General features: G+C 40.9%; 1 protein-coding gene across 3 annotated transcripts in view; it reads right to left on the reverse strand.

Moving 5' to 3' along the window:
• LOC138755571 (UDP-N-acetylglucosamine transporter TMEM241 homolog) overlaps positions 1-26,479 on the reverse strand; it is a 198,088-nt gene that overhangs the window by 95,798 nt on the left and 75,811 nt on the right. For all 3 annotated transcript variants that reach the window (XR_011352398.1, XM_069921795.1, XM_069921793.1), the window contains exons 11-12: positions 22,266-22,300; positions 5,725-5,794 (exon numbers count right to left, since the gene is read on the reverse strand). Coding sequence is in view for 2 of the 3 variants with exons in the window: in XM_069921795.1 (XP_069777896.1) it covers positions 5,725-5,794; positions 22,266-22,300 (105 nt within the window). In the remaining variant the exon portion in view is untranslated. The remainder of the gene's footprint in view (positions 1-5,724; positions 5,795-22,265; positions 22,301-26,479) is intronic.

Genomic DNA, 26,479 nt, shown 5'->3' on the forward strand with positions numbered 1-26,479 from the left:
ATACAAATCATTGTCCCCATTTACTTTACTTCTCCAGTACGATTAGTCCCATGTTTTTAATTCTTTGCCAGAATGGAAATAAATGGTTAGTTCTTTGGAACCTAGATTGAATACAAATGTTTTTTTACCTGCCATCTACCTAGTTTTCCTTAGGTTCTGCAACACTGCATTCATCATCTAATGAGACAAGCAGTTTGGTATCCTAGAGCTTAATACATGCTTCAACAAATATTTGTGTGCTGCCAGCTTGGAAAACTACTTCAAAAGGTGTCTTTCAATGTCTTGGAATTGAATTGAAATTGGAATTGAAACCATCTTGGTGAATGAATCACATCAATGTTCAGGTCAAATAATTTTGTGAATACTGTTAAACTGCCATCACAAATGTACTCAAATTCTGTAAACGCAATCAAATGGAACAGCTCAAACAGGAATCTGTAGATGTGCCAGTAGGGCATTGAATGTGAATTCTCAAAATGAGATAGGAGATAGGTAGGCCACCTTTGTCACGCTGACAACCCAACATTCTACTTTTGTCACCCTTATGACTAACAAAAGTGCATACAAATTTATTTTAATAAAAATGTGCATTCTAGTTGTGATGCACAAGGACATATACCAAGTTATTCCATTAAAAATGGGAGAATATTTTTTGCCCATTCACCCCAATTTACATTTTCAGTTTCCTTGGTGTCCATCATACAAAATAGAGCATGTGATTCAAAGTTTCCATTTGCACTATGTACGTCCAAAGATGCCTTATGCTTATTGCACAATTCAATCTCGTCATTCATTAAAAAGTTGTGCATTAATTAACTAAGACAGTAATTTCTTAGATTTTTTTGATGACTAAACACCCCACTTCTATGAGTTGCAGATCACTGATGATCTTACTCTGCAGACCAAGTAATTAAAGATTCTTATGAGGCAGTAAATGGGGAGACACTTTGGGAGAGTCATCCCAACGGTGAGTGGCATCCACCGGCTATTCATCCTGATGCCCCGGCCACATCCTCGACGCAACCTGACTGACCTCCATGCAAGTGTCCCAATCAGAGCCTCGGCGCAACCCAACTCACCTCCACAGAAGTGCCCTGGTCAGGTCCTCGAAGCAACTTCCCGCGCTGACAAACAAACTCATCTCCATTTAAGTGTCCCAGTCAGACCCTTGGCGCAACCCAACTCACCACACGCAAGTGTCCTGGTCAGGCACTTGGCACACCTTTGTCACGCTGACAACCCAACTCATCTCCACGCAAGTGTCCTGGTCAGGCCCTTAGTACACCTTCACCACACTGACCACCCAACTCACCTCCATGCAAGTGTCCCAGTAAGGCCCTTGGCACACCTTCCTCACGCTGACAACCTGACTCACCTCCACACAAGTGTCCCGGTTGGGCTCTCGGCGCACCTTCCTCATGCTGACAAATTCAACTCGCCTCCACTCAAGTGTCTTGGTCAAGGCCTTAGAAGAGCTTTCCTGCACTGACAACCTGGCTCACTTCCACGCAAGTGGCAATAATGAAAATAATGTTAGCATTGATGGGCATTGCCCATTCAGCAGGCCAAACCTGTGCATCTCCAACAAAGTCTCAGCTGTTCCTCGCAGGGTCATCTGCTCAGACTTATTTATTTGATTTTTTTGTTTACTAATTTATTTCATTTTTTGCCAGCTGTTTGATTTTCCGGTTGATTCAATGCCAGATAATGGAAATATTACTGTATATGCCCTTCATTACATACTATTGCGAGGCATTTCATTTTAGTGGGACTCTCATTTTATGGGTTAACAAATTGAGGGCTAGTATAAAACCAACCATTCACAACTGTGGAGAGAACTGAGTTTGACAACTAGGACAGTAGGTACCCACTTTGCTCCATTGAAGAGAAGAGAGGAAATCTTGCTTTTATCCAGGCACAGCTGTGAAGAGTCATGTGAGAGACAGACTTAAAAAGCAACAGCACATTTTGTGATCAACAGCCATTTTAAAGAAGCAGCACTTTGAGGAGTAATGTCTGAAGAGACTGTGCTGGAGTGGCTCCATGTGGTAATGAACAATTTGTTTTTTGTCTTCCTGCCAGGTGAAGTTTTGAGCCCCACTGTGACCAATGGAAGAGTCATTTTTGAAGGGGAATTAGTGTACCACACTGTGACCAAAAGAAAGTTTATTTTGAAGGGGTATTAAATCCCACTGTGACCAAAGGAAAGGTCACTTTGACTGACCTGTATTTGAGAATTGGAAGCAGGAGAAATACTGCATTTGGGTCGTAACCATTGTGATGGTCATTTTTGGACTGACCTGCGGGCTGGGTTCTGGAAGTATTGTGAAAGTCACTCGTTTCGATTCCCCTATGAAAAAAGGGGAGTTATGACTACCACTCACAGAAAGGACATTCGCTCTGGAAATAACTCATTAAGGTTTCGTGAGTTTGCGGTAGTCTGTCTCAGTCTGTCATTTCTTTGCCTTAGTTTAAGAGTCTTCATGTCAACTTTGGAATGTTTAAGGCTGACTTTGAAATAACTTTCCAGAATTGTGCTTAAGCTGTAAGAGTTTGGGTATCTCACACACACACACACACACACAATTAAGTATATTTGCACATACTAGGGGATAAGTTTAGATATTAGTAATTAATAATAAAAATATTATTTTAAAAATAACTGTCTTAGCGAATACCTATTGCTGCTGGTCTGTTACATAACAATACATACACACAAACAACCACATACACAGCTACACACACAAATACATATATACATTCATACACACAGACACCCACACACTTACAAATATACACAGATACACACAAATATACACCCACACATACACATATACTATAAATATCTATCTCTCTTTCTTCTTTGGCTTGGTTTCGTGGACGAAGATTTATGGAGGGGTATATAAATATAAATATATATATATATATATATATATATATTTATATATACTGTATTTATATATATATATTCATACACAGTACACACATTATACACACATACACAGACACATGCATACACATATGCAAACATATACATACAAAACAAACACTTACATACACTCACACATATATTTACACATGCATATGTGTACAAGTACATGTATACATATACACAAAAAGAGATGCATTGTTCCCAATGAAGGAATGATCAGTAACTAGAGGACACAGACTTAAGGTGATTGACAAAAAGAATCAGAGGAAATACAGGTGTGCGCCACTTAACGTCCAAGATATGTTCTGTGAAACTGGGCGTTATGTTATATGAACATTGTGTGAACACCATATACTTAGCAAAACTATATGGGATACTGAAATGATAAATTAAACTTTTCTGTAAACACTTTATTAGCCTGTATCACACACAATTTAACAAAGACGATCAGGATCATCCACAGCACGGCTCTCCACTTCCTCATGGTGGCCCACTGGAAGAGTTTCAGGCCGAATAACCTCCACTGATGAACTGTCACTCTGTGATGCCTGAAGGACCAGGCTAAGGCTCTTCTTAGGGAGGTGTTGGCATATTCAGGAATAGAGTATGTCCAGTGTTGTTTGCCATGTTTGCTTTTTATTTTCTTCTTAATTTTTTTAATATGCAGCAAACACTGCTTGAGCAATCCTCTCCATCAGTATAAAGTGTTCATTTTGGTGCCTGCCACATTGACCACCGCCAGTGGGCTGATATCGCCTCAAACCGTGCATCTTGGCGCCTCACAGTTCGGCGGGCAGCAACCTCCTTTGAAGAAGACCGCAGAGCCCACCTCACTGACAAAAGACAAAAGAGGAAAAACCCAACACCCAACCCACCAATTTTCCCTTGCAACCGCTGCAACCGTGTCTGCCTGTCCCCGATCGGACTTATCAGCCACAAACGAGCCTGCAGCTGACGTGGACATTACCCCTCCATAAATCTTTGTCCGCGAAGCCAAGGCAAAGAAGATTCAACAAGCTGTTAAGGACGGCAAAGAATTTGGCTAAGCCCGCAGCCGCAAACCTCCTGCACCTGTTCTTCCTCTCCTTCTGCAGTTTCCTTTTCCCTTGCTTCTTCTTCAGTATTGGTTAAGTTGCTATGTCCCGTTCTCACGTCCTCAGATCAGGATTTCCGACTGAACTCCATTATAACCCTATCGGACCACAGACAAATATGTGGTTGGACGTCATGTGGTGCACACCCGTACTGTGAATACACAGGTTTGATTTGGAATGCACTGACCGTCAGGATGCTGAAATCAGATTCTACAGAGCATTTCAAAATGGAATAGAATCCTTAAAAGGATATGGGACTAATTGGACAATTATAACGACAGGAAAAGGAAAAATAGTTGCCTTTTATGCTCTGTCTACTATTATGGCTCGCCATGTTTCAGTGAGCACTGAGAAAGGAAAATACTAATCAATGTTTCCTATCAATATGAATAGTTTCTGGTTGACCACAGGTGCACCAACTGCATAAGAAACTTTGATTGAATTCCTTGCATCTTATAATTCACTTCCTGGTCACTTAAACTGAATGTTACTTTATTTAGAGATAGCTGCTAACTTTACTGCCCATTTTTCTAATAATCACACGATCTTGTTCCAGCTAACTTTGATTATTAGAAAAATATTTTAAAAGCACATTACTGAAGCATATTTCACATAGGTTTATTATGCAGGTGCAGAACCTTTCATCTGAAACCTTTAGGACCAGACTCTTTTTGGAATTCGGAATTTTCCAGTTAATAAAATAATTGCACTGATTTCAGATTCGTGCAAGACAAAGTCATACTCTAACTAGAAGGGTCTCTGGACCAGGTTTGGGGGGGAGGGGGGGTGGTTTGCAACAGCGGTGCTGGACCCAGGGGTGGGGTGTTGCAGCAGTGCTGGACGGGGGAGGGGTTACAGCAACGCTGAATGCGGGGGTGTTTGCAGCAGCCATCCAAGCTCCCAACACCCTGACAGCAGACCTCATCCCAAGAAGTCTGCCAACCGTAGCTCCCAACGCCCCTGCCGCTCGCCTGCTGGAGGTCCCAGCGCCCGTTCAGAGGACCTTCACCCCAGCGGTCCACCCACCGGAGCTTCCGATGCCTCGGCAGCCCACCCATCCAAGCTCCTGGCCGCAGATCCTCACCTTGGATACTCGCCCATCTGAACCCCCAACATTCTGGCTTCCCACCAATCTGAACTCCCAACTGTGGAGACGGTGGGGGAGAGAGGCATGTCCAGCCATCTACAACGAATCGGCCATCGGTAAATGGCAGCTTGGAGACGATGAACTTTTTTTTTCCCCCACCAGCACCTCTAAAGTAAGGATTTTCTAGGGTTCCACGAGATATTGGGTCGCGCCAGGTCATGTTTGGTGCCAAACGCAAGCTTTGGTATGCAGACAACATCCATGGAAAAATTGTTCAGTTTTCAAAAGTCTTCTGTTTTCAGAATTTCAGATAAAAGATTACGTATCTGTATAGGAAAAATACTCTCCTCGGAACAACACGCTGTATGTGTTTCTTTAGTGCAGTCCAATTTAACAAGCAATTTTTGTAATATAAAGGGTAACTAATCCAATATTTGAAGGATAGGACACAATTAAAATACCACCTGAAATTATTTTCTTAATAACCACAATATCATGTTATTGGTATTTATACTTAAAAAGCGAATAGAACCTTTAAACCATTCATCAGACTATTTGTGTAAGAACCAATTTGTCAGTAATGACTGAGGAAGACTCCACCATTTTATTACCTTGCACAACAGCCACTATGAAACTGGTAAGAGCTGAGGAATGGAAACGTCAAGACATCAAATGCATCACCTAAAAGCAAAAAAATTTGTCAAAAAAGTACATTGATATTCTGTCTTTAACCATGCATTTACACTAGGAGTTGCAAGTTGACTTTTATTTCTGCTGTTGTTTGTAGCAAAACCAATAATTTAAATCACAGAATGTGGGTATCTTGTTTATTACTACACCTGTACATAAATACTGAACACCATCTGATATTGATGTCATTTTCTATAGTGTATACAGGAATAAAGTCCAATTTGCAAATGATACAAGATAGCATAGCATAGGGCCCAGATTTTCGACAGAGCATGAGTATTCAGCACATATTTTGGTAACATTAGCGGGTGACTCAGAAGAATAGTAAAATACTTAGCAGCCCGCAGAAATTCCAATACAAATAGGGTTGGTATAGTGGTTAGCGCAACGTCTTTACAGCATCAGTGATCAGGACCAGGTTTCGAAGAGTTTGTACATTCTCCCCGTGTCTGCGTGGGTCAGATTTCCTCCCACCATTCAAAAACGTACTGGGGTGTACGTTAATTAGGCCGAAATAGCCTGTTACCATGCTGAATGCCTAAATTTAATATATTTAAAAACATTTAATTTCCTGCTCTGAGAAGGGATCACCCTTCCCTTTTCCACATAATCCCATCAAACATTCTCAGAGTTGGACTTAAAAACGTATTTATTGAAGATTCTCTCCTCATTGGATAATCTCAGAATATTTATCTATTGCCAATAAAAATGCTGTTTTTGAGGGCTAATATTTATCGAATGATATTTGTCAATCACAGACAGATTACAGGTGAGGCAGAGTTCTGAATTAGTGCCAACCAAGATCGGAAGACAAATTATTGGCTTCCATTTTATATGCTTGTGATGTGGCTTTAGTTTATTTGTATTTCATGAATTGTGCCCTTGAGAACCAATGTGCTGAAGCAGAATAAAGTGGATAGCGAACAAATGGCTAAGAACCAAGTCAAATTAGTACACCAGTTACATAGAGATAGGTCATAAATATGTCAATCTTCACCTTCAGATATGGTTTAAAACAAATATTTCTAAGGCATTGCACACTGTTGACAAATTGGATTAGGATTTATAGGTTTTTTTTAATATTTGAAAGGCAAGCATGTACATGATGGGCCAAAAGCCTCTTTCTGTGCTGTGAGACTCTTGACTTTATAACATTTCTCTTGTTGTAAATAACACAGGCTTGACTTGTATGATTACCCAATGCACTGCAGTGGCAAGGGATTTTAATCTGAACCCCATGCAAGCGATTTAGGGAAATGCATCAAGCCATTCAATTATATGCATGGCAGTACTGAATAATTTCAATGTAAGCAATGCCCTAACCTATTTAATGAACTGCACTGATCTGACTCAATGACTTAAATTTAGTTTTAATCATGCAGTAAGTTTAAGAGCAGTGAGAAGTTATCAGTATGAACAATGAGTAAATCAATTTAGGCAAATGCATTAATCTGATTCATTTAAAAATCAAACTTCAGAAGCAGTTTACATCTGATGTTAAAAAAATCTGCAATGTTATATGAGGGAAGAGCATATCAAGTAATCAAAATATTGGGCATCTTTTCCTGCAGTAATCGATTCAACAGAAATTAAATTAGCAACAAGAGGAAATGTTTGTGTACAGTGACTTGTGGGACATGGAAAAGGTCTAGATGCCTTGGGTGCAGATATCATGGCAGTGAAATGGAGATAGAAATGTACCTGACAAAACCAACACTGAGCCCCAGATCAGGAGGACAGAGCTAGAAGTTACTAACCTGACAAGGTGAGAAATTTTCCAATTGGAACAAAGTAATCGGCCAAACAACTTACTATACTAAAATTGCTCATGATGTATTTGAATTTTTCCTTGATGGAATTTTACAGACCAAGATCATTTACAACGAACCCAGATGGGAATCCCAAGCTCATACACAGTACAGCAATGGGAGATGAAATGTCATGTCTGCAGCACAGGCTGAGGTGGCTTGATAAACCCCAGCCAGCATTAAATACTTGCACTCTGCCATTTAATGCTTCTAAACAGGTTGAGAGAATAATAATTCATCCTATTCCCTTCACATCTGACAACATAACATTTACAGGACACCTAGTTTTCTCCCTGTATTAAGAGAGGATCAAAGTACAGTCAACCAAGTGTATCTCAGTGGAAAAAGTCTACCTACATTTATTCTGTCTAGACCCCTCATAATTTTAAATACCTCTGTCAAATCTCCCTTCATTCATCTATGCTCCAGGGAATAAAGTCCTAACCTGTTTAACCTTTCCCTGAACCTCAGCTCCTGAAGTCTAAGCTACATCCTAGTAAATATTCTCTTTCAATCTTATCGGCATCTTTCCTGTAGTTAGTAACCAAAACTATGCATAATACTCCAAATTTGGCTTCTCCAATAGCTTGTACAATTTTACCATATTATCTCAACTCAATACTTTAATTTATGAATGCCAACATGTCAAAAACTCTCTTTACAACCCTATCAACTTTTGACTCCACTTTCAGGGAATTATGTATCTCCAATCCCACATCCCTCTGTTCCATCGCACTCCTCGGTAGCCTACCATTCACCATGTAAATCCTATCTTGCTTTGGCATTCTAAAATGCAACACTTCACATTTGTCTGCATTAAATTCCATCTGCCATTTTTCCAGCTGGTCCAGATCCCTCTGTAAGCTGTGAAAACCTTCATCACTGACCACAACACCTCCAATCTTTGTGTCATCTTCCAATCTGCTGATCCAATTTACTGCATTATCATCCACATCAATTAACCAAAAACTGTTACGCATGGACTAGTAGGGCCGAACTGGCCTGTTCTGTGCTGTAAGTGGTTATATGATCAACCAAAATTGCAAATACCCAAAAGTTTCTTCAGGTGAAACATGGCATCACAATTTGGAAAAATGTTGAAAAAAAACGTACACCCCATGCTCAAGTGGGGCTACAGGGAATCAGTTTTACAAAAGAAACATTTATCCATAGGTTACACATTGAAGGAAAGGATAGCACAGATTATTTATTTATAAATTGTCATTTTTTTTTGCCATGAGCTACTGCAACTTTGCGATTAATTGCACTGTGGCATTCTCAGAATTTGAACTGAATACCATACTCTCTGCCTGCTTACCCGAGTCACGTTCTCTCCCTGGTCATCTTAGCCGCGCTCTCTGCTTGCCCACCCAAGCCGCGCTCTCTCCTTGCTCGCCCACCCGAGCTGCACTGCTGCTCTCACCCCACTTGCCCGCCCAAGCCTCACTCTCTCCCCACACGCCAGACCGAGCCACTCCCTCTGTCAAATACTCTTTCAGCGGGGTCGCTGAAATTCTGCTGAAGGACAATCCTGGTGCAAGCTCCTACACTTTCAGGTGAGGTGAGACCTCAAGCGAGCAGGCAGGAGTGGAGATCTCAGGTAAACTGGGCATGATTGGCAACGGCAGTGAGGAGGTGTCGGAAATTGGCGACAGCCGATACAAATATTCTGCTGGGCTGCTTTAGAGAAAATTCACAAATATTCAAGAAAATCTGCTTAACCCAGATAGATCTGGTCCTAAGCATTTCAGATAATCGGAAACATACTTTCGATGACAATTAACAATGGCCCCAGTGCTGAACCCTGAGCACACCACTAGTCACAGGCCTTCAGTCTGAGAAACAATCATCCTCTAACATTATCTGGCTTCTCCTGTATAACCAATGTCGAATCCAGTTGACTACCTCTTCATGAATACCTAGCATCTGAACATTTCTGGCAAACTGCCTAAGTAGGACCCTGTCAAAGGCCTTACTAAAGTCCATGCAGACAACATTCACAGCCTTCATCAACTTTCCTGTTTTCCTGGTAACTGCCACAAAAACTCTATAAGATTGGTTAAACATGACCTACCACACAGAAAGCCATGTCGACCATCACTAATCACTCCCTGGCTATCGCATACATGTATAGCTGATTCCCAAGAACACCTTCTAATAACGTATCTAGTACTGATGTCAGGTTCACTGGTCTATAATTTCTGAGGTTACTTTTTGAACCTTTTTCAAACAACGGAACAACATGACTTACCCTCCAATCCTCCGGCAACACACCCATGGCTTAGGAAATTTTTAATATTTCTGCCAGAGCACCTGCAATTTCTACATTTGTGTCCATTAAGGTCCAAGGGAATATCTTGTCACCCTTATTTGCTTTAAGACAGCAAGCACCTCCTCCTCTTTAACAGGGAGTAACCTCACTACTTGCTTTCCTTACTTCCTTAGACTGCACCAGTTTCCTGAGTAAATACTAATGCAAAAGAAAATTTAAGATGTTCCCCCATCTCTTCTAGCTCAAATCTTCAGAGGGACTAATTTTTTTCCCTTGCTATCCTTTTGCTCTTAATATACCTGTAGAAACCATTAGGATTTTCCTTCAGATTGTCTAACAAAGCAACATCATATCTTCTTTTAGCCTTCCTGATTTCTTTCTTAATTTTTTTCTTACATTTTTTAAACTCCACTAGTACCTCATTTGTTATGTTGCCTATACTTGCTATACACCTCTTTCTTCTTCCAATCAGATCCCCAATATCCCTCAAAAACCAAAGATTCCTACGCCTGTTAACTTTTACCTTTAATCCTAACAGGAACATATAAATTATGTACTCTCAAAATCTCACTTTGACAGTATTCCACTTACCTCACACATCCTTTCCACAAAACAATTTATCCCTAACCATACATTCTGGATCTTTCTCATCTCCTCAAAATTAACCTTTCTCCAATTTAGAATCTCAACCCATAGCCCAAGCCTATTCTCTCCATAATTAACTTGAAACAAATGACATTAAGATTACTGGGCCAAAATGTTCCCTTACACATTCTTCAGTCACCTGTCCTGTATAGTTCCCTAATAGGATATTGCACTCTCTCTAGTTGGTTCCTCGACTGATTTAGAAAACTTCCCTAACATATTTGACAAACTCGTTCAGCTTTTTACAGTATGGGAGTCCAGTCAATATGTGGAAATCTACTATCACAACTTTTATGTTTCCTGCACCTGTTTCTCTCTACATATTTGCTCCTCTAATTCTCACAGTATTAGGTGGTCTACAATATAATCCCATGAGAGTGATCATACCTTTCCCATTCCTCAGTTCCATCCATTTAGCTTCAGTAGATGAGCCCTCTGGTCTGTTCTGCTTGAGCACAGCTGTGATATTTTTCCTGACAAGCAATGTCCCTTTCATTCCCCCTGTTATATTGCAACAACGGAAGCCTGGAACATTGAGCTGCCAGCCCTGTCCCTCCTACAACCAAGTTTCATTGATGGCCACAATATCATCATAATTCCACATGCCAATCCACACTCTAAGCTCTTCTGCTTTTCCTACAATACACCCGAGATGATTGCCATCACATACAATCTTTTGACTTTGGATGTTACATGTAATCTTCACTTCATCTTTTTCCTCCCTCCACTCCCCTATCTACTCTGGTACTGTGTTCCCATCTCCCTACAAATCTTGTTAAATCCCCCTGGAGCAACACTAGCAAACCTTACTGGAACGATATTAGACCCCCCCAGTTCAGGTGCAAACCATCCTGTCTGAACAGGACCCACCTTCCCTGGAAGTGAGCCAGAAACCTGAAGCCCTTCCTCCTGCACCATCTCTTTACCACGTGTTAAACGGCATTATCCCCCTATTTCGAACCTCACTAGCACGTGGTATGGGTAGCAATCCAAAGATCACAACCCTGGAGGTCCTGTCCTTCAACTTAAACTCCCTGAAATCTCCTTTCAGGGCCTCCTCACTGTTCCTACCCTACATGGACCATTACATCTGGCTGCACATCCTCCCTCCTGAAAATGACGTGAACTTGATCTGTGATTCTCAGACCCTGCCACCAGGGAGGTAACATACCAATTGGGATACACAATCTCTTCCTCAGAATCTCTTAACTGTCCCCCTAACTATGAAATCCCCTATCACTACAGTTTGCCTCTTCTCCTCCCTTCCCTTCTTACTCACAGGGCCAGACTCTGACTACATCCCCCCCCCCAACAACAGTATTCAAAAAGGTATACTTGTTATTGAGGGGAATGGCCAAAGGGTCCCTGTACTGTTGGTTCCCTTTCCCTCTCATGTCATGCACCTACCATCCTCCTGCCTCCAAGGAGTGACAGCATCCCTATAATTCCTGTTTATTACCCTCTCTGCCTCCCGAATGATCCGGAGTTCATCCAACTCCAGCACCAGTTCCCTAATGCAGTTTGTAAGGAGCTGCAGTTGGAAGCACTTCTCGCAGATAACGTTGTCAGAGACGGTTTTGGGTTCCCTAACAATCCAATGAAGCAAGAGGAGCATGTCACTGCCCTGGAAGGGTTGGTAAGCCTCAACTCAAGACTGATTCATCAAGCCACTATATGGACATGAGACTGTGCAGGAGAAGTAGGGCTGGTAGCAACAGATAGAAGGGCAAATAAAGCTGAGCAAAGTATCCAAAGAAAAATCAAGTTCCCCTTCCTATTTTCTCCCCCTTCTCCTTGTTGTCCAAATTATGAATGTATTGCCCATAATTTTTGTGAGTAGTTCACATATTTCTAAGGTCTTGCGACCGTGTCCAATAAAAATGGAATAAGTTGTATTTCTTACTTTCCACCCATTTTTCAATAAATTCACCTACTCTAGTTTACAAATAAAGTATAAAATTTTAACATTTTCTTGCAAACATTACAAAATTGAATATGAAAATTATTTTTATCTGTTTTAGGACTGAGGATTTAGATTAATGTCAAATATACAGGAAACATTTAGATTTTTAATATTTAAAGCCTGAATCTCCACCTGCTATATGGAGCAGCATGTGAATTATGCAAAGATAAGATCCATGAATTATGCACAACACTTCTGTGCTATCAGGATGCTGCTGCTTATGGTTTCAATAATCCAGCTCTGATTCCCAATACCCATCTTCTTTATCGGTCTTGACCTTTCTCAACAGCAAGGTCACACAAGGCAGAGTGCACCTCAATAATCCTCAACACTGGTAGAGGGAATATTGTGGTATGATTTCAAATCATACAGAGTCGCTCTCCAGGGTTTCCAATGGCACTCTCCAGAATCTTGAGCTTCAAATTTCAACTTCGCAAAATTACATGGTGATTCAAATGGAGTTATCCTTCCCTCCTCATCTAGAATTAGTCACCTAATATGCATATTGGATTCAAACCTCAAGTGAATGATCTTTTGGATGAAAAGTCATCAATCTGTAATATTTACTGTTTTTCTCAATGCTGACTGAAGCAAGCAGCAAATACTGTCCCTTATTATACCCACTGAACACCTTTTGTTTCCTCCTCCATTATTTGAATTGAGACTTTCTGATGTATCATTTTCTGGGTTTTGCTTGAGCAGCCCAAAATGTCAGAAATATACAATATACAGTATCTTTGTCTCTTATAAATGCTATATAAAAAAAAAGACCAGCTCAATTCCTCCAGCATTTCAATGTGTTTACTTCTTCTTCTTCTTTGGCTTGGCTTCGCGGATGAAGATTTATGGAGGGGGTAAAAGTCCACGTCAGCAATTACAGCAACTGCATCCTATCATGTTTCACACAAACCGTCACTGCTTCACCCAGTGAGCACCTTTGCATTTACTATTTTTAATTAAAAATTCAAACAGACAAATCACTTCTCCTGAGTAACCTACATCATTAACAAGCAATATATAATGATGATAATGAGTTTATTGTCATATATATTGTACAACATACATATGCACTGAAATGCTTGCTTGCTGCAGCCAAACAGGTACCTCATGAGAAAAGACTGCAGTCATACATATTAAATCAAAGATAGAAAATAAGTACAAAGACAGTTAATAAATATTCAGTTATCAGAATGAAAGAAGAACAAAAGTGGCATTACCAAAGTTCAGAGAGTTCTTTGTGATGTCGGAGCAGTCCATGATTAGTTTTACAAGAGGAGGTACTGGTCTTCAGGCTTTTGTACCTACTCGAAGGTGGCAGTGAGGAGTTGTGATTAGAGTAATGTGGGTTCTTTATGATATTGGCTGCCTGCTTGAGGGACCACTTCACATACAGGTCTTCAACAGATAAGAGGTCGGAGCCTATGATGAAACTGATTGATCAACTTTCTGGTTTCCTGGGTGCTTGAATACCAGGTCAATATCCTTTCCACAGTGCATCTGTAATAGTTTGGTAGAGTATTTAATGACATGCTCAAACTCCATAGAAAGTAGAGTCATTGGTGGGCCTTCTTCATTGTTGCATCAATCTGCTGGCTCGAGGAGAGGTCTCTTGAAACGTGGACTCCCAAGAACTCTTTTTTGAATATTTTATTTAAATTTTTCCATACATGTAATTAATAAACTCTCAAATAGACAAATATTGACCTAATTTATGATTACAATGATTAAATGCTAGTTTTACCCCATCCTTACCCTCCCCTCCCTCCCTCTTTCAACCTTCTCTCACTCAAAAATAGTACAAAATAATATAAATATATAAAATATAGAAAAGAAGGGTCAGTTCACACACTGGGATCTTAGAGTTTATTCAACTATTTTAGAGAAGAAGATCAACACAGATCTTAAGAGGCCAAAAGTACATTTTACATATTTAACCCAATATTTTTGCATATACAAGCTCCAAATTTGTAAAAAGGCAGGATATTTATTTCTTAAATTATATGTAATTTTCTCCAAAAGAATACAACTTTGGATTTCTGCATTCCATCTTTCCACACCTAAATATCCATCTGATTTCTATGTCTCTGCAATACATTTCCTTGCCACTGCTAATGCAATTGTAATAAATTTCACTTGGTAAAATAGTAATTTTAAATTAGGTCTTGTTCCTTCTATATTGCCTAATAAAAATAAGTCTGGATTTTGTGGAAATATGGCACCAGTAATTTGTTCTAAAAAAAACTCCTAAATCCACCCAAAAAGACCTGACAGATCAAGTAGATTTCAAAATGGCTCCTATCTCTTCACTAGATCTAAAACATTTATCTGATAAATCTGATTTCATTTTATCCAATTTTTGCAGAATTAAATACAATTGATGCAGATAGTTATATTGAACTAATCTATACCTTACATTTATAGTCTTTGTCGTACAATCTCGACAAAGATCTAACCAACTTTCCTCATTAATTATATTAAAATCCACCTCCCATTTCTGCCTAGATTTATGAACAACCTGTTTAGTGGTGCCTATTTGTAATAAAAGGTACATCACAGAGATAAATTTCTTAGTATTACCTCTCCTGATAAGAATTTTCATTCTGCTACAAGCTGGGAAAACATTGTTGGACCCAACTTTTCCCACAGATATCCTCTCAATTGAAGAAAGCAAAAAAATATATTTGTGGTTATTCCATACTTATTCCTTAATTGTTGAAATTGACCTTGTTTATAACAATCTAATATATTTTTGATGCCTTTTTGAAACCAAATATTTAAAAATTAATTATCTTTAGTCAAGGTATAAGATTATTTTGAATCAAAGGTGTCCTAGGTGATATATTTCCTTTTGCTCCAATTTCATTATTTATATTATTCCAAATAGTAATCAAATGTTTCAACAAAGGTGTTTCTTTCACACTGATTATTAACTTTGAATCCCATTTATATACAAATTCCTCTGCTATTTTCTCTCCAATTTCATCCATCTCTATTTTAACCCATGCTGGTTTTCCTGATCCCTCAAAAGATAGTAAAAATTCTCATCTGAGCCACTTGATAATAATTCTTAAAGTTAGGGAGTTGTAAACCTCCCAAATCATATTTCCATGTTAATCTTTCTATAGAAACTTCCTTACTAATTACAGAGCACCAATGGCATAAGGAATACTTAAAGTGGTACATGAGTGGAAAGAAAAACGTTGAGAACCACTGTTATAGGTGCTCTGTGATTAGTAATGGATTTCTTTAGGTGTTATGTGAGTGCAAAGAAAAAGGTTTGAAAACCACTGTTTTAATCATACCTAATTGACTTGTTACTTGCACAGTTTCATAACTCCAAAGAAAATTGGTCAATGACAATTTTTCTCAAGCAAAATATCAGTAAAAATTGAGTCTAGAACAGTGGTTCTCTACCTTCCTTTCCCACTTACATACCACCTTAAGCAACCCCTTACTAATCACAGAGCACTTATGGCAGAGGGATTAATTAAGGTGGAATGTGAGTTTGTGAGACAGTTTGAAAACCACTGACCTAATTCATAATACCTCAGTTTAGATCTTATAATTATTTTATTCTGTTCTATAAGTTTGTAAAGTGTTATATTTAAGTTTTTTTTAAAATTAGTTGGGTATGTTTATCTTTGGAACTTCGCTTCAGAAGATCTTTTTCCAATACCTTTATTTCTTGCTCCAATTGATCTACTCTTTCATATAATCTTTCTTAATTTTAGAGGTGAAACATAATTTATCCTCTTAAATAGGCCTTTAAGGCATCCCATATTACAAACTTATCATTCACCGAATTCAAATTTGTATCACAAAAGAGCTAAATTTGTCTTCTAAGTCACAAAAATCTTTTTTTTTTAATAATATTGAATTCAATCTCTATCTATACACCAATTTCTCTTTACCTGGCATTATAATATTAATTACCAAAGGTAAGAGAACAAATAAAATTCTCATTTTATATTCACTATCTAATATCCTACTTTGTCTTGTGCAAATAATAAAAAATAAATCAATTCTGGAGTAAGTAAAAATAATAGCCTTTTCCTCTGGGATGAAATTTCCTCCAAGCATCTATTAAATTCAAATCTCTCATTAATACCAATGTACCTTTTGTTGCATTAACTCTTACAACTCCTCTTGTAATTCTATCTAAAATTAAAGACTCCTCCCATCAAAATATTGTCATGCGCCTCTGCTAAATTCCAAAATATTTCTTGGATAAGTCTCTCATCATCTACATTTGGCGCATACAGATTCAGAAGTGTCCATAATTCCAAAAATATTTGACAATGTACCATCACATATCTCCCAGCAGCATCTATTACTACATTTTGTATTTTAATTGAAATATGCATTTTCACTAAAATTGCTACACCTCTGGCCTTAAAGGAGCTACTGCATGTCCAACCCAATCTCTCCAACCTCGTGTTCTTTTGTAGTTAAATTAGTTTCTTGCAAAAAAGTTTTATCTACTCCCATCTTAATATTTTAAATACTCTTTTATCCTTTTTAAAGACCCATTTAACCCATTAACATTATAATTTATGAATGTGACTGTGTTACTCATCTTAATAGACCACTATTTTCTTTGCCTCTTCCTGTAAACCTTCCTCCCTCAACTTGTTCAATCCAAACCCAGCGTTATTACACAAACCTCCTCAGCAATCCAGATAAGAAGAAATGAGAAAGAAAAATACAATTAAAGTATACATATAACCAAACCTGCAACTATATATAAACAAAATAAACTCTCACCAATAGGTGTTGTAATAATAAAGCCCAACATCACCTCCTCTATTTTACAGGCCGGGACTGGAGTCACAAATATCCACGTGATCCAATAGCAGTTAGAACCTCCTATCCTTCCCAATACCCCCCAGCCCCCACCCCCACCTTACCCCGGTTGATTTTCCATTCCTTTTTTAAATCTTACTTTAAAGTTTATTTAATAAAACTGATAGAGTAAACAAAAATAATAAAAATAAAGAAAAATTATTTGGTATACAATATTCTGAATTAACGCGTTATAAAAAAAAAGTACCAAAGAAATTAAGTCCATCAAAGAAACAAAAACATCAACAAATCTTTTTCTTCAGTCCTTCTGAATTCTTGGACAATTTTGTGCAAAATCTTCATCTTCCACAAAGCTCAAAAATGAACTTTTTTTCTCTATCAGGTATGAAGATCTTCAAATTTGCTGGATGGCATAATACAAACCGGTACCTTTTCTCCCATATAATCATCTTAACCAGAATAAATTATCTTCTTTTTAATAAATCTGCTCTTACATCAGCATAAAATAAAACTTTGGCCCCTTCATACTCAAGCGGGCCTCCTGTTAATCTTGCCTTTTCTGCTACCAAAGATAAAATCTCTTTATCTCAGGTTCAAAGAAATTTAATTAACATAGACCGTGGATTTTGAGTTAAAAGATGTTTTGGTCTAAGAGCTCTGTGTTCTTTCAATCTCTATAGACGCTCAAAATGTTTAGCTACCAACATTTCACAAAACCATACCAAAAAGCACACAATTAGGTCTTGTTTTTCTACACCAGTGGTTTTAAGTATTCCCTATGCCATAGGTTCTGCGCAGAGCTCCAACAGGAGGCGCCCATTGTCGTTGCACTTGCCGACGCCATGCTTGCCCAGGATTCCTGGCCAGGTTTCTGAGTCTTTGCCGACACGCACCAACCCTCTTTTCAATCTTCTTCAGCATGATGCTGAACCAAGCCATGAAAGACCCCAACAATGAAGACGCTGTTTACATCCGGTACCGCACGGATGGCAGTCTCTTCAATCTGAGGCGCCTGCAAGCTCACACCAAGACACAAGAGAAACTTGTCCGTGAACTACTCTTTGCAGATGATGCCGCTTTAGTTGCCCATTCAGAGCCAGCTCTTCAGCGCTTGACGTCCTGCTTTGCGGAAACTGCCAAAATGTTTGGCCTGGAAGTCAGCCTGAAGAAAACTGAGGTCCTCCATCAGCCAGCTCCCCACCATGACTACCAGCCCCCCCACATCTCCATCGGGCACACAAAACTCAAAACGGTCAACCAGTTTACCTATCTCGGCTGCACCATTTCATCAGATGCAAGGATCGACAATGAGATAGACAACAGACTCGCCAAGGCAAATAGCGCCTTTGGAAGACTACACAAAAGAGTCTGGAAAAACAACCAACTGAAAAACCTCACAAAGATAAGCGTATACAGAGCCGTTGTCATACCCACACTCCTGTTCGGCTCCGAATCATGGGTCCTCTACCGGCACCACCTACGGCTCCTAGAACGCTTCCACCAGCGTTGTCTCCGCTCCATCCTCAACATCCATTGGAGCGCTCACACCCCTAACGTCGAGGTACTCGAGATGGCAGAGGTCGACAGCATCGAGTCCACGCTGCTGAAGATCCAGCTGCGCTGGATGGGTCACGTCTCCAGAATGGAGGACCATCGCCTTCCCAAGATCGTATTATATGGCGAGCTCTCCACTGGCCACCGTGACAGAGGTGCACCAAAGAAAAGGTACAAGGACTGCCTAAAGAAATCTCTTGGTGCCTGCCACATTGACCACCGCCAGTGGGCTGATAACGCCTCAAACCGTGCATCTTGGCGCCTCACAGTTTGGCGGGCAGCAGCCTCCTTTGAAGAAGACCGCAGAGCCCACCTCACTGACAAAAGGCAAAGGAGGAAAAACCCAACACCCAACCCCAACCAACCAATTTTCCCTTGCAACCGCTGCAATCGTGTCTGCCTGTCCCGCATCGGACTGGTCAGCCACAAACGAGCCTGCAGCTGACGTGGACTTTTTACCCCCTCCATAAATCTTCGTCCGCGAAGCCAAGCCAAAGAATGCCATAGGTGCTCTGTGATTTTTAAGGGATTGCTTAAGATGATATGTGAGTGGAAAGAAGAAGTTTGAAAACCAATGTTTTAATTGTACCCAATTGACTCGTTATGTGGACTGTTTCATAACTCCAAAGGAAATGGGCTAATGACAATTTGTCTCAAGCAAAATATTTCAGTAACAATTGGGACTAGAGCAGTGATTCCCTTCAACTTTCCCTTCCCACTCTCATACCATCTTAAGTAATCCCTTAGCAATCACAGAGCATCAATGACATAAGGATTACTTAAAGTGGTATGTGAGTGGAAAGAAAAAGGTTGAAAATCACTGTTCTACACGTTCTTTAAGACCTACTATCTTGATGTTGTTTCTCCTGCTAAAGTTTCCCAATATATCCACCTTCTGCTATAACTTCTTATTCTCCATAGTTAAAATAGTGGTAGTATCTTCCACTATAATCACTCTGCCTTCCACATATTGCATATCTTCTTGTATTTTTTTTTATTGAACTTTCCAATTTGTCCAGTTTTTTTTTTCATTTTGTTAACGGTCTCTAAAACTATTTATTTCTCCCTTTACATCTGACAATAATTCAATATTAGATATTTCTTTAGCCTTACTCTTGGTTCTGCTTTAAACAATTTTAACTTATTTTTCATTACCTCTTCTTCCTGCTGCTGCTCTCCTTCTTGATCTTCATCCTCTTCACTGCTGGATGCCTGTGAGCCCGAGTCTTCTTCCTCCGATGGTGTCGCTGAATGTCCCCGTTATTCCCATATGTGCACATTACTTCCAGTTCCTTCAAAGACACCATCTCTCCTTCACTGCAGGAGAGCGACGTCAAAAGAAGGTCCTCCAGAGAATCACTGTCCCAGGGAGCAGCTCGAAACCTAGTTTCCTGCTTTTCACCAATCATAGGCCACAAGTCTCTTTTTGTTTTCTCATCACATCAGGCTCCAAGTAAAGCAGCAGCAGTTTTCTTTTTTTTTTGGAGACATGTTTAAAAGTGTTGTAAATTTATTTAAATGTACTTCAATAGCTTTTAATTGTTCAGGACATTGCTTAATTTAAGTTTTTTTTTTTAAACAGTTTTCCCAGGAGGATTAAGTTCCACATCCTAACCCTAGAGTATCTTGTGATGTCCCCCAACTCCCAGGAACTTAAAGACACTAATTCTCTTCACCTCAAATGCTGATAAGTGTGGCTCCTCAGTCTTGGTGAGATGGTAAGAGCAGGATTCTTGTTCTGGCACTAAGCAACCAGTTCTCGTTCTCTATCCTGCATTATGAATCATCATTTCCAGTTTTAAGTTTTGCTGGTAAGATGGTGTTGAACGTTGAGCTGTAGTCTATGAACAGCCTGTCATGGGTGTTCCTGTGGTCTATGTGATCTCATGCGCATTGAGGGCCAAAGAGATTTTGTGATGATAGGCAAACTGAAATGGGTGCAAGTCCTTTCTGAGACAGGAAATGATCTGCTTCATTACCAAGGGCTCAAAGCATTTCATCCTAGTAGTCACAAATGCCACCAGCCTCGAGTCGCTGAGGCAAGACACTTGCTCTTCTTGGTCTTGCCCATCTGTCCAGGTATCAAAGGCCAGAATCTGACTGGTCTTCTGGGTGAAGTAAAAAATATGATGTAATATTTAGCAGAAGAGGCTCTAAAGTTTAAAATCAAATAGCTGGTTTTGGCATTCATTTGAACCAGGTGAGGACCTCTGACAGATGTAGCAAGAGGTTGAAGATGTCTGCAAAAATTACAGCCAGTTGATTTGCACAGGTGATAAGGACCCAGCCAGGTACACTGTCTGGGCTGAACATTTTTTTGAGAATTCACCAGCCTAAATGTTCTGTTCACCTCAGCCTCAAAGACTGGGAGCACAGTCACTGGAGGCTGTGTGGTCATGAGGGTTCTTCATTTTGTTCCCTTTCAAAGTAAGCCTAGATGGCACAGGAGAAGTGATGATGTGTAAACCCTGCAACAGCTGTCAGGCATCTGTTTGAGACTCTAGCTTGATCCAGAATTGTCACTATAGACTTCCAGAGGTTGCATTTCACTGTTCTCTAAACTCCTCAATAATCTGATCTGAAAACAAAAGATTTGGTCTTCAATCACTTATGGATCTCTTAGTTCACCCTTGGCTTCTAATTACAAAACACCCAGATTCAGTAAGTAATAGATATCTGAATATTTAAGGTATGGGGAGAAGGAAGGGGAATGGAGCTGAGTGGTAGAATGGATCAGTTCAAGATTGAATGGGAGAGCAGACAATGGGCTGAGTGGTTTGCTTCTGCTCCTATAGTTTATGATCTTAGGAACACGTTCATCAATGCACTTTTTGATAAAGCTAGTAAGCACCGAGATATATTCATTTGGATTAATTGCAAATGTTTGTACATGGGTCATTCCACTGACTCCAGACTGTCCCAAAGTCACTCTTTTTTGAGATATGTATCACACTCTGACTATCAAATTTTCTCTTTTTTGTTTTTCACCAAGTTCTCTCTAGTGACTTCAAATGATCTGTGGATAATACTGATTTCTCAAAGCAACTTTGAGAAACCAGCTATTTGATTTTAAACTTTAGAGCCTCTCCTGCTAAATATTACATCATATTTTTTACTTCACCCAGAAGACCAGTCAAATGCTGGGTTTGATACTTCTGGACAGACGGGCAAGACTGAAGTCTATTCTTTGCATTTATTACATTCATGCATGATATAGGCAAATAAAAACAAGTGAGAAAATTTATACTATGTAAATTCCTACATTTCTATAAAATTCCAGGATATTGGAGAAATACAAAGCAAGACAAATCAGGTATTTACAGAATATAATCAAATTAATTAAGTGATCCAAAGAGTACATAATTTCTTAAGACAAGCTTAAAATGAAACTTGCATCAAACAAAATAGTACATGTACCTGAAGGATAAGCAGCACATACCAATAGCGCCATACTGCAAATTAAATGAAAGGTGCATTAGAAGCTCCAGAATTATCCTATACTTTGAAGAGCAAGACTAAATACATTACACATTCATCTCATGAATCAAGTCATTGTTTTGATTAAATGCTAGGTGTGCAAAGACAAGTTAGCTTGGAGGGAGAATATTTTCTGCAGTGGAAACAGGGTATGGAAATGAGTAATGGAAAACAGTTGACAAAAGTGACAAAATTTGACTGGTAATGTATGTAGATGCAAAACAATACATCTATCTGCAAGACATTTTGAGAATGTAACTAAACTATTATCAATAACATATTATCTTAAATGCAGAGTTAATAGAAGAAACAGAAGGGTGTACAGGTCAATTTGTCATTAAAATCATGATGAATTTTTATCTCACTGTTACCTCCTGTGTTAATCCCACATCCCATGATTCCCTTGAAATCTAAAAATCTCTGAAATGCTGTTTTGAATATATGCAGCAAATTGCCCTCCACAACCCTCTTGGGCAGATTTATTATTCTTTGAATTCTCATCTCTGAATGGAAGATCCCTTACTCTAAAATTCTGACCGATGATTTTAGACAGGAATTATTAAAACCACTTTTACTCAGTTAAACTCATTAACATTTTTGCATCACCTCAAATTCTTTAACACTATTAATGAGGTTTCTTCCCATCTGTTTTGAGGAATATTGGTCAAACACAAGCAAATTAAGTCAAGCTTATTGCCATCTGACTGTACAAGTACAACCCGATGAAACAGCATTCTCCAGTTCTCAGTGGAAAATATGCAGACACACAACCAGACATAACACACAAATATGTACACAGACCAAGTATTTTATCTCTATAAATAAATGTTTTTTTCTACATATGTGAGACTTGGATGTTACTATCAAATGTTACAACCTTGGGTGGACAATTTGATTAGCATGGAAATTTGACTTGACAAGGGTCTGTTTAAAAGTCTATGACATATGACAAAACTGTAATCCAAACAAAAATGCTCAAGTGATCCTTTCCTGCACTCTATCTGATGCAAGTATATCCTTTCCTAGGTAGGGATGTCAAACATTGTTTGCCTTCCTAATCACTTGCTGTACAGGCATACTAACTTTTAGAGATTTACATGCATCTCTCTCTCTTTGGCTTGGCTTTGCGGACGAAGATTTTTGGAGGGGGTAAAAGTCCACGTCAGCTGCAGGCTCGTTTGTGGCTGACAAGTCCGATGCGGAACAGGCAGACACGGTTGCAGCGGCTGCAGGGGAAAATTGGTTGGTTGGGGTTGGGTGTTGGGTTTTTCCTCCTTTGCCTTTTGTCAGTGAGGTGGGCTCTGCGGTCTTCTTCAAAGGAGGTTGCTGCCTGCCAAACTGTGAGGCGCCAAGATGCACGGTTTGAGGCGATATCAGCCCACTGGCGGTGGTCAATGTGGCAGGCACCAAGAGATTTCTTTAGGCAGTCCTTGTACCTTTTCTTTGGTGCACTTCTGTCACGGTGGCCAGTGGAGAGCTCGCCATATAACACGATCTTGGGAAGGCGATGGTCCTCCATTCTGGAGACGTGACCCATCCAGCGCAGCTGGATCTTAAGCAGCGTGGACTCGATGCTGTCGACCTCTGCCATCTCGAGTACTTCGACGTTAGGGATGAAAGCGCTCCAATGGATGTTGAGGATGGAGCGGAGACAACGCTGGTGGAAGCTTTCTAGGAGCCGTAGGTGATGCCGGTAGAGGACCCATGATTCGGAGCCGAACAGGAGTGTGGGTATGACAACGGCTCTGTATACGCTTATCTTTGTGATGTTTTTCAGTTGGTTGTTTTTCCAGACTCTTTTGTGTAGACTTCCAAAGGCGCTATTTGCCTTGGCGAGTCTGTTGTCTATCTCATTGTCGATCCTTGCATCTGATGAAATGGTGCAGCCGAGATAGGTAAACTGGTTGACCGTTTTGAGTTTTGTGTGCCCGATGGAGATGTGGGGGGGCTGGTAGTCATGGTGGGGAGCTGGCTGATGGAGGACTTCAGTTTTCTTCAGGCTGACTTCCAGGCCAAACATTTTGGCAGTTTCCGCAAAGCAGGACGTCAAGCGCTGAAGAGCTGGCTCTGAATGGGCAACTAAAGCGGCATCGTCTGCAAAGAGTAGTTCACGGACAAGTTTCTCTTGTGTCTTGGTGTGAGCTTGCAGACGCCTCAGATTGAAGAGACTGCCATCCGTGCGGTACCGGATGTAAACAGCGTCTTCATTGTTGGGGTCTTTCATGGCTTGGTTCAGCATCATGCTGAAGAAGATTGAAAAGAGGGTTGGTGCGAGAACACAGCCTTGCTTCACGTCATTGTTAATGGAGAAGGGTTCAGAGAGCTCATTACTGTATCTGACCCGACCTTGTTGGTTTTCGTGCAGTTGGATAACCATGTTGAGGAACTTTGGGGGACATCCGATGCGCTCTAGTATTTGCCAAAGCCCTTTCCTGCTCACGGTGTCGAAGGCTTTGGTGAGGTCAACAAAGGTGATGTAGAGTCCTTTGTTTTGTTCTCTGCACTTTTCTTGGAGCTGTCTGAGGGCAAAGACCATGTCAGTAGTTCCTCTGTTTGCGCGAAAGCCGCACTGTGATTCTGGGAGAATATTCTCGGCGACACTAGGTATTATTCTATTTAGTAGAATCCTAGCGAAGATTTTGCCTGCAATGGAGAGCAACGTGATTCCCCTGTAGTTTGAGCAGTCTGATTTCTCGCCTTTGTTTTTGTACAGGGTGATGATGGTGGCATCACGAAGATCCTGAGGCAGTTTTCCTTGGTCCCAACAAAGCTTGAAAAACTCATGCAGTTTGGCATGCAGAGTTTTGCCGCCAGCCTTCCAGACCTCTGGGGGGATTCCATCCATACCTGCTGCTTTGCCACTTTTCAGTTGTTCGATTGCCTTATATGTCTCATCCAGGGTGAGGACCTCATCCAGCTCTAGCCTTAGGGGCTGTTGAGGGAGCTGGAGCAGGGCGGAATCTTGGACTGAGCAGTTGGCACTGAAAAGAGATTGGAAGTGTTCTGACCATCGGTTGAGGATGGAGATCTTGTCGCTGAGGAGGACTTTGCCGTCTGAGCTGCGCAGCGGGCTTTGGACTTGGGGTGAGGGGCCGTACACAGCCTTTAGCGCCTCGTAGAAACCCCTGAAGTCGCCAATGTCCGCGCTGAGCTGGGTTCGTTTGGCGAGGCTAGTCCACCACTCATTTTGGATCTGCCGGAGTTTGCGCTGAAGATGGCTGCATGCGCGACGGAAGGCTTGTTTCTTCTCTGGACAGGACGGCTTTGTAAGGTGAGCCTGGTGGGCAGCTCGCTTCTTTGCCAGCAGCTCCTGGATTTCCTGGCTGTTTTCGTCAAACCAGTCCTTGTTTTTCCTGGAGGAGAAGCCCAGTACCTCTTCAGTGGATTGCAGTATGGTAGTCTTCAACTGATCCCAGAGGGTTTCAGGGGACGGGTCCGTGAGGCGGGTTGCATCCTCGAGCTTTGCTTTGAGGTTTGCCTGGAAGTTTCCTCTCGCTTCGCCTGACTGCAGGTTTCCAACATTGAACTTCTTTCTGGGGGCTTTACTGTTCCTGGGCTTTGGCTTGAAGTGAAGGTTGAGCTTGCAGCGAACCAGCCGGTGGTCAGTGTGGCATTCCATGCTGGGCATGACCCTGGTGTGGAGCACATCTCGTTTGTCACTTTCTCGCACCAGGATGTAGTCCAGGAGGTGCCAGTGTTTGGATCGGGGATGCATCCAGGTAGTCTTAAGGCTGTCCCTCTGCTGAAAAAGGGTGTTTGTAATGACAAGCCGCTGTTCTGCGCAGAGCTCCAACAGGAGGCGCCCATTGTCGTTGCACTTGCCGACACCATGCTTGCCCAGGATTCCTGGCCAGGTTTCTGAGTCTTTGCCGACACGAGCGTTGAAGTCGCCCAGGATGACAACCTTGTCGGCTGTAGGGGTGCGTTGGATGAGGTTGCGCAGGTCGGTGTAGAACTTGTCCTTTTCTGCTGGTTCCGCCTGGAGGGTTGGACGGGGAGGACGTGGAGGGGGAGGACGTGGGGGGGGAGGACGTGGGGGGGAGGACGTGGGGGGGGAGGACGTGGGGGGGGAGGACGTGGGGGGGGAGGACGTGGGGGGGGAGGACGTGGGGGGGGAGGACGTGGGGGGGGAGGACGTGGGGGGGGAGGACGTG

The sequence above is a fragment of the Narcine bancroftii genome, chromosome 2, assembly GCF_036971445.1.
Source record: "Narcine bancroftii isolate sNarBan1 chromosome 2, sNarBan1.hap1, whole genome shotgun sequence".
Lineage (NCBI taxonomy): Eukaryota > Metazoa > Chordata > Chondrichthyes > Torpediniformes > Narcinidae > Narcine > Narcine bancroftii.